Source organism: Pinus tabuliformis, chromosome 2_2 (genome assembly GCF_031772625.1).
Source record: "Pinus tabuliformis cultivar Carrire ecotype Pingquan chromosome 2_2, CPIR1, whole genome shotgun sequence".
Classification (NCBI taxonomy): domain Eukaryota; kingdom Viridiplantae; phylum Streptophyta; class Pinopsida; order Pinales; family Pinaceae; genus Pinus; species Pinus tabuliformis.
Genome location: NC_142300.1, coordinates 744972342 through 744983327, shown reverse-complemented (window position 1 = coordinate 744983327; position 10986 = coordinate 744972342). Strand labels below are relative to the sequence as shown.

At 37.4% G+C, this 10986-nt stretch overlaps 1 protein-coding gene across 1 annotated transcript; it reads right to left on the bottom strand.

The window, feature by feature from the left end:
• Window positions 1–2337: 2337 nt before the first annotated feature.
• LOC149194830 (uncharacterized) lies at window positions 2338–2805 on the bottom strand. Its single transcript, XM_089407814.1, has one exon. It carries the CDS (start codon window positions 2803–2805, stop codon window positions 2338–2340), a length of 468 nt encoding a protein of 155 aa, XP_089263940.1.
• Between the last annotated feature and the right edge of the window lie 8181 nt (window positions 2806–10986).

Below are 10986 nucleotides of genomic sequence, written 5' to 3'. Positions count from 1 at the left end.
AAGAATGGTCTCTCTATATATGTTTTTAGGTTAAAATCTTTACTCAACATGCATATTGAAATATTTGATTTATAACTACATTAAACTTTTCTTTGTTATTAATATTTTATAAATCTTATATATGGATATCAAGAATAAAATAAATTATACATCTCCTCGAAATTGAAAATATAAGAAAATTTTCAGTTTAAGTTACTTTAATTTTCTATGAATAACATTGATATAAAATTATGTTTTTTTTTGTTGAAAGCTTGGCAGGTCCATCCATTTTCTATTATATATTAGGCAAATTTACGCCACACGGATTGACCGGGTGGCCTCAACTTGCCCCGAGGGAGAACCAAGTATGTTGGCCATCAGTCAGCATTATACGCCATCCAAAAACAACATTGCTTCAGTCTTTCTAGAAAATCTAAATAACTCTCAGTCTCATGTCCAAATACTACATAACTGTAATAACTAACATATGCAACAGAAAATTTAAAAGCTACCCACATAAACAAAAACTAAGCATGAGGAATCTAGTCTTTTTGCTCATTCTGATCATGAAAGACAGAGGCTACAAGAGCAAGATCTTCACTAGTTGCCCTTGGCATTCCATACAGCTCCAGGATGTAAGGGATGTGACAGTCAATACAATCCATCCTGGTGTTTTGTTTGTGCAACTGAAAGAGGATTTTCTCCACGTCCCTTTTATAACTGGGCAGGCCCTGCATTATGACCGCCATCCCCACAGAGATTTGTTCCATCACTTTTCCAAGTAGACTTTTCATCAAGAGGAATAAGTAGAGGGTGTGTTTGAACTACATAATTATACCTTGGGTATTCCGTTGATCTGGAACCATTGTCCTCCAGTTGTCTATCTCCTCCTCTAGTTCACTTTCCTATTTTATCTCCACTTCCTAGTCATCAATAAGCTTCTGAATTCCTTCACCTGTTTCATCCTGGTATGTTGTTGTTGCCTCTACTATGAGGTTCTCGACAGGCTTACAGCCCCTGTGGCCTTCTGTTGTGCTCGGCTTCTTGTTTTCCCAGTGGGTCGAGCCTCTTCTACCACAACCACACCCTCTATTTGTTGGAGCCATACTTTGTGCAGTGATGCCCTGTGGACAGTCAAGCAAAGTTAGGTCCGTCAACCCTTACGCATCATCCCAACACAATTGTTCATACAATGTCTCTCTTCCTTGCTTCGCCATTTGTGGGTTAAGGCATCCCAAAGCCCATAAGTGGCTAGGGGAATTTGGTGTCAAACGCGGCTCCCAGGGCTCCTCAAAGTACCCCTCCCCCTTGCCATGGTGCAATTACCTATCATCCCACTATAGCTGGAACCAAGCCCTCAGGCCCATCTAGAGCCTAGCCCAACGCTAGCTTTTGTACCCACTTTCTATTCCCTCAGCCAGTAGCTTCCCGCCATGGTTATGCTTGCCCCTCTATCCCATATACTATCCAGGGTCCCTAGTTGCGCCCTTTCTACCATGCAGATGCCCATTTTCCTAGGGTTTTCTCAGTGTTCTACTATCATGGCTAATATCCCAACCCCCTGCTCGCAACTCTTTCCTACCTCTCCCTTCAGCACTCAGCCCCCCACAAATGGCAAGCCCGCTATCCCCTATTCCCCTGGACTGAGAAATTAGGTAAGGGATTGTATCTCTTCTCAACCCAACATTACCAATGTTGCTGCCGAGATTCTGACTCAAATGCGATTAAAAAAAATGTAGAGCTAGGCCATTAACCTCACTTTCCTCCCCCTATTTCTCCCATATACGCTAAGCCCCATTGGGACAACGTCTTTTCCCTCCCTTCCTCACAGCAAAACCCCCATAAGATCATGTAATTGATGCAGGAACCCAACCAGATCATAGAATTGATGCAGGAAAGAGACCGAATTACATATCAGAGAATTGTTCCTTGTCTGCAACCAAGGTGCCTTCACCCCTCTTTAGCTCTGAGTCGCCTTTCATCTCCACTGCAATTCTCACTTGCACAGCACATTGAATGCCTTAACCATCTTCGCTACCTTACCTTATTCCTCCCTCTGTCACCTTGCCAGCCCACTGTCCATGCATTCATGGCTAACGACACTGCACCCCCTGCCTTGAGCATGTGGGGGACGGTGGTAGTTATAGTCCATGTAAAATCGATATCACATAGAAGCCTGTCACCTCTGACACCATCTCTCATCCTGATCGGGATCTTGGATTGCCTGGCTTTGGCTCTCCTAGCTCTGCCTGAGGTCTTATTCTAGAATTGCCTCCAAGGTTTCAAAAGTTGTGTCCCTTGGTCAAACTGGCCATTGTTTTCCCATCCGATCCTGCTAATGGTTACACCCCCCATTAGCTAGAAAATCAACCCCTTGTTTCCATCTCTCAAGACATGTTTGACCTGTATGTAGTCAAATTTGGGGATGATTTCTCCTATCTCATGGTTCGATCTTGCAGTCCTGCAACTCTCGCTAAGTTTGTCCCACCTAGTACCATTGTTAAATTTTTCCTCTGTTTTGATTACCAAGCTTATGTCCCCTTCAGCTTCCAGGTTTCTATACCCCATTCTGACAGCTATTAGGAGGCCTTCTCGAACTGCAGCAAACTCTGCCTCGTTCTTACTGGAAATCCTACAACCTTCTACATAGAAGAGACAGGTGTTAGCCTGAGAGTCTCTGAAGAGGCCCCCAAGGCCTGCCTCTCCTGAGTTACCATTGGAGGCCCCATCAAAGTTGAGTTTTATGAACCCTTCTTCCAAAGGGGTAAAATGGGACCCAGAGTTCATGCCCACATTGTTTGTCTTCCATGCTTTGCTGTCAATCATCCTCGATGCTAGGTTTAGCTTTTATAAGATTCGAGCTTCTAGGGGAGGCGTTTGCTAGTCCTCTTTGTGCCATGGTTTTGCCAAGAATGTTTCCCTTATGTTCTGGACAATAACTTCTCATACTTTTTCCTACGAGGTTGTTTTGTTCTTAAGATTTTGTGCTTTCTCTCCTTCCATATTGTCCATATGGTGAATCCTAGGCCTAGGCTCCAAGCTTTATTTAATATGGGGCTAGAATAGATATACGTTTGCCATAGTAGGATTTTTCCTTTGATATTTTTTTGGTCTCTTTCCATCCTTTCAAAAACTCCTTGAATTTATCTCCATTCATGTTCTGCGAATGGGTAGTTTTTGAGAATATGTTCCATGTCTTCCCCGTGTTGGTGCCATAACCAACAGAAGGAGGGCCCTTGGAAGCCACTTTTCTGTAACTGATCCCAGGTCAATATGTGTCCTTTTCTGACCATCCAGAGGAAGTGGGTCACCTTTGGTGACCACCCCCCTTCCTATCCTTCCTGTTCTTGTCAGGCTTGGATATCGTAGGCTTCACTTATGGTGAAGGTTCCTTTGGTAGTGTAGCCCCATCTCAAAATGTTTGGGTATTGACTGACCATTATCTACATTGTCCATAGTTCTTTATCTAGGTTGTCCCATTGATCTGTGTCAGTCTCCTGTTCCCAGTCCTCTCTTACCTTCCATCTTCTCCATATTTTGTACCCTGTTCTTCATTCCAATATTGTTTCACCACCTGCATATTTCTATCCCTAGTTTGTTGATATATTTCCTTTAGTTCCTATCTTTCCACCACTTTCCCTCTTTGCTGCCATGATTCCATCTAGAATCGAGTTATTTTTACTTTTTGAACCTCATAGAAGGCATGTTGTTGGATAACGTGTCTATTCCGGGTTGACAAATTCCAAACTGCATAACCCTTGGGAGGGTCTTGATATCTGAGGATATCCTCAGTTCTCACAGGCATGTTATACTTATGAGTCCATATTTGTTTCCATAGATCTTCTCCCCCACCTATCCATTGCCACCCTAGTTTTGCTCCCATGGTTTGGTTCAGTGGGTATGGATCTCTAAGACCTAGTCCACCTTCCTCTTTCCTCTTAATTAAACCTTGCAATGACACCAATTCCCATTTCCTGATTTGTTTGGCTCCTCCCCATAGGAATTTTTTAAAGATATCTACTATCTTGGCGCATGCTTCTTTTGAGGCCGCTATTCCAAATAGTTGGTATATAGGGGTCGACTGGAGTACTGCTTTGAGGATGACTATTCTGCCCACAACATTTAGAGATATGAAGGTCCAACAATTGAGTTTTCCATGTAACTTTTGAAGTATGTTTTTGCAATAGTTATTTCTTAGAGGGTTATCTAAGGGCAACATACCTAGGTATTTGGATGGCATCTTGCCAGTGCTAAACCCAAGGATTCTAGCTAGGTAGGTATTAACATTTCCTTGGGTGTTGAAAAAGAAAATGCAGGAGTTGTCGTTATTAATATTGGTTCCTGAGGTTTCCATGAAGGTGTTAAGGATATCCCTTATGCTCTAGGGTTCCCTCAGGGTGGCATGAAAGAAGAGCATAATGTCATCCATGAATTGCTGGTGGGTGATAGGCATGCCATTTGCCCATATTATTATCCCTTGGAGCTAGGAGGTGTGAACCTTCTACTTTATATATCGGCCTAGCCTGTCCGCTGCTAGGATGAATAAGAAGGGTGAGATCGGGTACCCCTGTCTCAGCCCTCGGGATGGCTTGAAGGTTGTAGTGGGGGTCCTATTTAGAAAAATGGAGAAGATCGGAGAGGATATCATGGCTAAGATCCAGTTGATCCATCTTTGGACAAATCCATAGGCTTTGAGAGTGCTTGATAGGTATCCCCAGCTAAGTCTATCATAAGCTTTGGATAGATCCAACTTTATCATCATGCTCGAGATCTTCTGGGACTTAAGGGAGTGGACTACCTCTTGGGATGAAATGAAGCCATTGAGGATTTGAAAACCTTATACAAAGCCTGTTTGTTCAAGAGAAATGAGACTGGGAAGAAGGGGTTTCATGCATTTGTCAACTAGAGTGGCGATAATATTGTAGATGACATTACATAGGGAAATTGGCCTAAACCCTTGAGGATCATCAGACTTAGGAGACTTAGGAATCAAAGAAATAAATTAGAGTTGAGGCTTGGGCATACCTTTTGATTACATCTTGATTCCTCCACGACCTCCAAGATGCCCTATCCCATGAATGGCCAGGTGGCTTGGTAGAACTCAGCAGTGAATCCGTCTGGGCTAGGGGTTTATTCTACTGCAGTCCTTTTACTATCTCTTCTACTTCTTCTTTGGAGACAGCTCACATCAGGGTCATATTATAGTCATTCGTTATCAGCTTAGGGATGTGCTGCGTGATTCTTTGGATGGCTTCCATTCTGTTGTCAAAGTTCTCCGTGAGCAGGTCTTTGAAAAGGTTGACCAGAAATCCTTCCATTTGTTCATGTTGTATTTTGTGTTGTCCTTCTGCATCTTTAAGAGAGTAAATGCAGTTATGCTGTCAGTGATGCACCATAGCTTTATGGAAGAATATCATGTTTCGTTCTCCTTCCCTCAACCACTGAACCTGTGATTTTTTCTTCCATAGGATTTCCTCCTGTTGTCTTCTTTCCTCTATCTTATTGATCAGTAATCCTTCCTCCCGCACCAAGTCTTCTGACCTTCCTTCTTCTATCATTTTTTGTTGGATGACCATCATACGCTTACTAAGTTTAATTTGATCTTTGATAATATGTCCAAACTCCTTCTTTTTCCACTTTCTAAGCCTCTTTTTTAGTTCTTTTAGCTTCAGTTGGAAGGTATGCATCCTGTTCCTACCCTGTTGAACACTTTGTGTCCACCATTCTTCCATTTGTTTAGGAGATCAGAGTCCCTGAGCGAGAAAGATTCGAACCTAAAGGGCCTATTCTTGGGCCTATATTTTAGATCCACTTCTAGGCGGACCGACCAGTGGTCCGACCCCATACATGGGAGTATCGATGCTTCTATGAAGATGTCTTTTCTCATCAGTTGTTCTGAAATTAGAAATCTATCTAGGTGGCATGCTATTTGGTGCACCCCTCCTCTTCTTTTATTCCAGGTATGAATCCCATTGATTGTGTCGATATCCACTAGGCATAAATTTGTAATGGTTTCGCTGAAGGCTTCCATATCTACATATGTTCTTCTCATTCCTCCTTTCTTTCCCTAGGGTGGTGATAATGTTGAAGTCCCCCCTACTACTCATAGATCAGCTGGGTATAAATTTCCCAGGTCACTCAAATTTTGAAGGAAGGCTCCTCTTTCTCCTAGAATATGAGGTCTATACACCCCTGAAAGTAGAACCCATTCCCTAGATCCTAGATTTCGAAATTTGCCTGTGAGAATTCATGGTATGCTTACCCAATCTTCGAACAAAACTCCTGTCAGAATCCATATGATTTCCAATCCTGCTGCACTCCCATTTGCATCATAGGCCATGACTTGGTATTCTGATTTGAAGTGTTCCAATATTTCATTTAACTTTCTTTCACTTATTTTGGTTTCCTATATTATCATAATGCTTGGCTTATCCTTTTTCAACCTCTCCTTAGGGTACCTCTACTGGCCTCTACTATTGAGGCCTCTAATGTTTAGTCATTTTAACAGTTTTAGCGGTTTCTGGAAAACCTCCAACAATGACACTACTCTTCCCGAGTTCACCAGCAATTCCCCGCCATTTGTATGGATTCGTTCGTCGTCCTCCTACCTCTTTTTTACCCCGTTTTTCTTGTATTCCCGTCTCTTGTCCTTGGTTGGCTTGGGCCCCTAAATGTTCAGGTTGGCTTATGATTGCTGAGTCCTGTTTATCTCTATATCATTGGAATGTGTTTTTATAGAGTTTCTTCTGATCTTCTAGGATGAATATTTCATCCAAATGTCTCCATTCCTATAATAGATGCTTCATGACTTGTTCTTCTGCACTTAGGTCAACTTTCGTTGTCAATCTCCATTAGGGTTTCCACCATTTGCACGTTGTCCTCTGGTTCTTGCTTGACCTCAATCGTCATTTCTTTCTTTTTTTTTCCCTCTATTCCCTTGTCTTCTTCACTTTCTTTTCCTGTGAGTTGTCGCCCATGTCCATCCCCATGTCTTCTTCCTGTATGACCAAAAATCGATTATGTGACATTTACTTCTTCTCTGCTTGGTTTTCTTTGTGATTCCTAGGATCTCTCAGGGTTCTTTTCCTCCTTTTTACCTCTTTATACCTGTCTCCGTCTGCTTTTGCCATCGGACACCCATCGCTTTCATCCACCGAGTGATTCACTGTCTCGTTAAGGGGGCATGCCCGGAACAAGTGGCCATATTCATGGCATCTGTAGCACTAGAATAAGATTTCCTCATAGTCAATTGGTTGTGGCCATACCTCATTGTGGTACTCCAACTCTATGTAATCTAGAAGTGGTTCTGTTATATTCATGTAAACGCAGATTCTGGCATAGGAGGTGTATTGACCTTTCCTTGTCGAGTCTGCTACCTTGACAAAGGTATCGAGTTTCCAATGCCTTCTAGTATCTGTGGATCCCAGAAGTCCATTGGTAAGCCAAATAGACAAACCCATATTGGGGCAGCTAGAAGTTTCTCCCGGTCAAGGTTGTAGCATTCTTCCCAATGCCTAATGAAAAGGCTGGCATTGTTAAAGAAGTACGGTCCATCTTCAAAAATCCTATCTTTGTCTTCTATATTTCAGAAGATCACTGTGAAGAATCCTTTCACTCCTAGCTTGACATCTCTGTGCCCTTTTGACTGCCATCATTGCTGGATCCATTTATCAATTCTTTCTCTGTCGTTCATGCCTCTATAAATTTGTAGATGAGTGCATGGTCCTTCATGTACCTTCAATACTCTTCCAGCTTATTTTTCGGAATGACAAATCGATATAAAATTATGTTATTTAATATACATACAATGAAATATTTTAAGTGATAAAATATTTTTTCTTATTAATATAATTTTATTTTAAATATTACATATAAATTGAACATAGAATGAATACACATAATCTAATATAAATAATATTAGTTTCTATCAACTCCATATTAACTTATGAAGAAATTATATATCTTTCTCATAATAAAGAGTAATTTATATTTTCATTTTCAATTATTTTATTTCTCTATATAAAATTGATGTAAAATTAAGGTAGAAATAAAAGTATTTTATTTATAACTCATTAATTTTTTTGTTATCACAATTTTTTATTTTTAAATGTAACTTTACGTGACAATATCTTCCTAATACAGGGTTATAATGCACCTCTGGTCCCGAAAAATGAATCTTGTTAGCAAAATAAGAGTGAAAATATTGATATTTTCTAATATTTTTAATTATATATATAATTATAATTATTTTTAATTTCTTATTACAACCTACATTTGTTTATTAGGAGTAATCGTTTTATTATTATCATAAATGAATCAAGTTAACACAATAAGAGTAATATTGTTCATGTTTTATAATTCTTTTAATTATATCAAACCATATATATAATCACGCTACTTAGAATTACCTTTTTGGTGGTCTAAGGAAGTAGGATTTCTCTCTATTAGCAATGTGAAACTTATGATGATCTATGTGTTTTTATACTTGTTATGGATTGATGTTTATTGGATTTTACCAACCATTTAATTCATATGACTACACTAGTCTTAGTAGTATTCACAAATCAAAAGTTGAGATTTATCTTTAAAGTAGTTATGCTTTTTCTATTTTTTAATTAAATTAGTTAATTAAAAAAAAATCCAGATAAACCTGAATCATAGTTGTTTTTGGGTATGTTATATAGGACATGGATTAATCCATAATATTATACCTATCTATTTGTAGATTAGAAAACTTTATAGTAAAATAAGTCAGAATCTCCATGTTTAAAATTCCATATAGTATATATTTTTAACTCAATTTTTTATAAATAATGATAATTAAAAAATTAATGTGTAATTTTTTTTTTAATTTATTTAATTAATGAGAAATCATCATTACATTGATTTATTTATTCATAAATTCACATAATTTAATAAAAAGAATTATGAATATTTTATACTTTACATGCATATTTTTCTATAACATTAAATTGTAAAATTTATATACCGCTAGATCATATTTATTTAGACTGATTTTTTTAATGGTTTGGATACATTAAGTTAACTTTTTTTCTTCGTGGATAGATTCTTTTGTATTTAACATAACATTGTTTTATTAGTGTTATGTTTTAATGGAACTAGATTTTCACAAAATATATAGAGAATAAGAAATCTGAAGAGCTAACCCTCATTTAGAAAACAGAATTATTGCTATGGATTTAAAGTTTAGCTGAATTGTTTATTTAGATATTTGAATAAAATTATGGCAAAAAAAGTTAAAAACTGATTACAAAAATGTTAATATGGTTAATATCATGGTTATTTTAATAAACTAATCTATTATTAAATGAAGTGTCCTATTTTGAATTTTTTACTAGATAAAATATAGATTAATTAAAAAAAAAACATTTTCATGTCATTGTTATGGTAGTGTTACTTCTGCTCATGTTATGGCTTTTTACATAATGATTTTCATAACATTGATCAAGATTCCTAGCTAGTACTTTGGAGCTGTGGAATTATATGGAGTGATAGATTTTAATGGAGCCTTTTCACATTATGGTATTGGATTATTTGATAGAAGTTTTTGGTTTGGAAATTTTTCATTTCTTTTTAGTTGCATAACTGTGCTTGTTATTTTAGTGGTATTTTCACATTTATTTATCATGTTTATCACCTTTTCATTACATATTACTCTCATTTTGGAGAATATTGTCTCATTAGGATGTGGTTTTTAGTGTTCTTTCTTATAATGGATATTCAATTGATGATTCTAGTGCCTAAAGGGTAAGATGATGGTGTTTCATCATTGTTGGTGTTTCTTAATGATTTTTGAATTATCATGTTATAGTATTGGTATTACTAGGATGAGTGTTGTACATGACTCTCTTCCATTAGATTTCTTGTGCGGAAATAATCAATCACTAGATGCATTAGCAGTTTCTTATGATGTTCATGTGGTTAAATACTAAATGTGTAGTGGTCGTAAACTTTGCCTTGGTGGGATTACCTTAGGTGTTATGACTTGATATTGTAACATTTATTAAGCATCACATAGTGTAATGTATTTAGTAATGTTAGTACCCTTTTGGGTGTACTTCCTAATCATTAGTTATAACATGGAGGTTGCAAGTGGTAATACATATATATTCTATGATTAGCTCCATTTTTTTAATAGTTTCTGAGGTGTTAATCATTTCATAGTGTTTTTATGGTGCACCTTTGATCCAAACATAGGTGGAGCTTTTATTTTATCATTCTTTCCCTATTGTTGTGTTATTGGCTAGAAAGAACTATTTTTTTACATGGTAGAAAATTTGTTGGATTTCACCCTTTACTAATAGACAAGTTCATGTTTATTTAATCATTTGTGCCTATTAGGAGGTTGCACTATGGTTTTATTTGAGAATTAACAATTGTGCATATATATTGAGGTTGATTTAACCATTTAATTACTAGATCAATCATTTTATTTCCTTTAAGGATGATGGTTTTTACGCCCTACTTCACATGGTATTTGGCCACATTTGGAGGGATTTATTTGAGAGATACTAATCGATTTTGATGGTGATGATTTTCATGAGGAATTTAGGATTATGAATTTTACATGAACCATTGAGGATGAAGCATTAGAATGATATGAAATCATGGTAGAAAATAAAATTATTCATTGGTGTATTTTATTCAAGTAGTTATGAAGCTTTGGATCCTCAATATGAATAAGGTAAGTTTGAGAAGGTTTTTAAGGATCATAGGATAACCACATGTGAACAAAAAAATGTTGTTGAAGCATTTCCCTCATTCCTTATGGGAGATAAACATGTGAGGGAGCCCTTCATATTTCCATTAAATACCTACATGAAGAGGATGTTAATAGTGACGGAGCATCCATTTAATCCACTTAGGAAGTTCAACAATTGTAAGTTTTAGTACTTCTCATAATTCTATTCTAATGAAGTATTTTCTTGTGATTTTTAGGAAAGTAATTTAGAGGGAATAAGAATCATATTTTGATGTGTTTGAGGG

Excerpts from the sequence above, each read along its gene's own strand:
- LOC149194830 (XM_089407814.1), bottom strand. The coding sequence starts at position 2,805 with ATGATTGACAGCAAAGCATGGAAGACAAACAATGTGGGCATGAACTCT.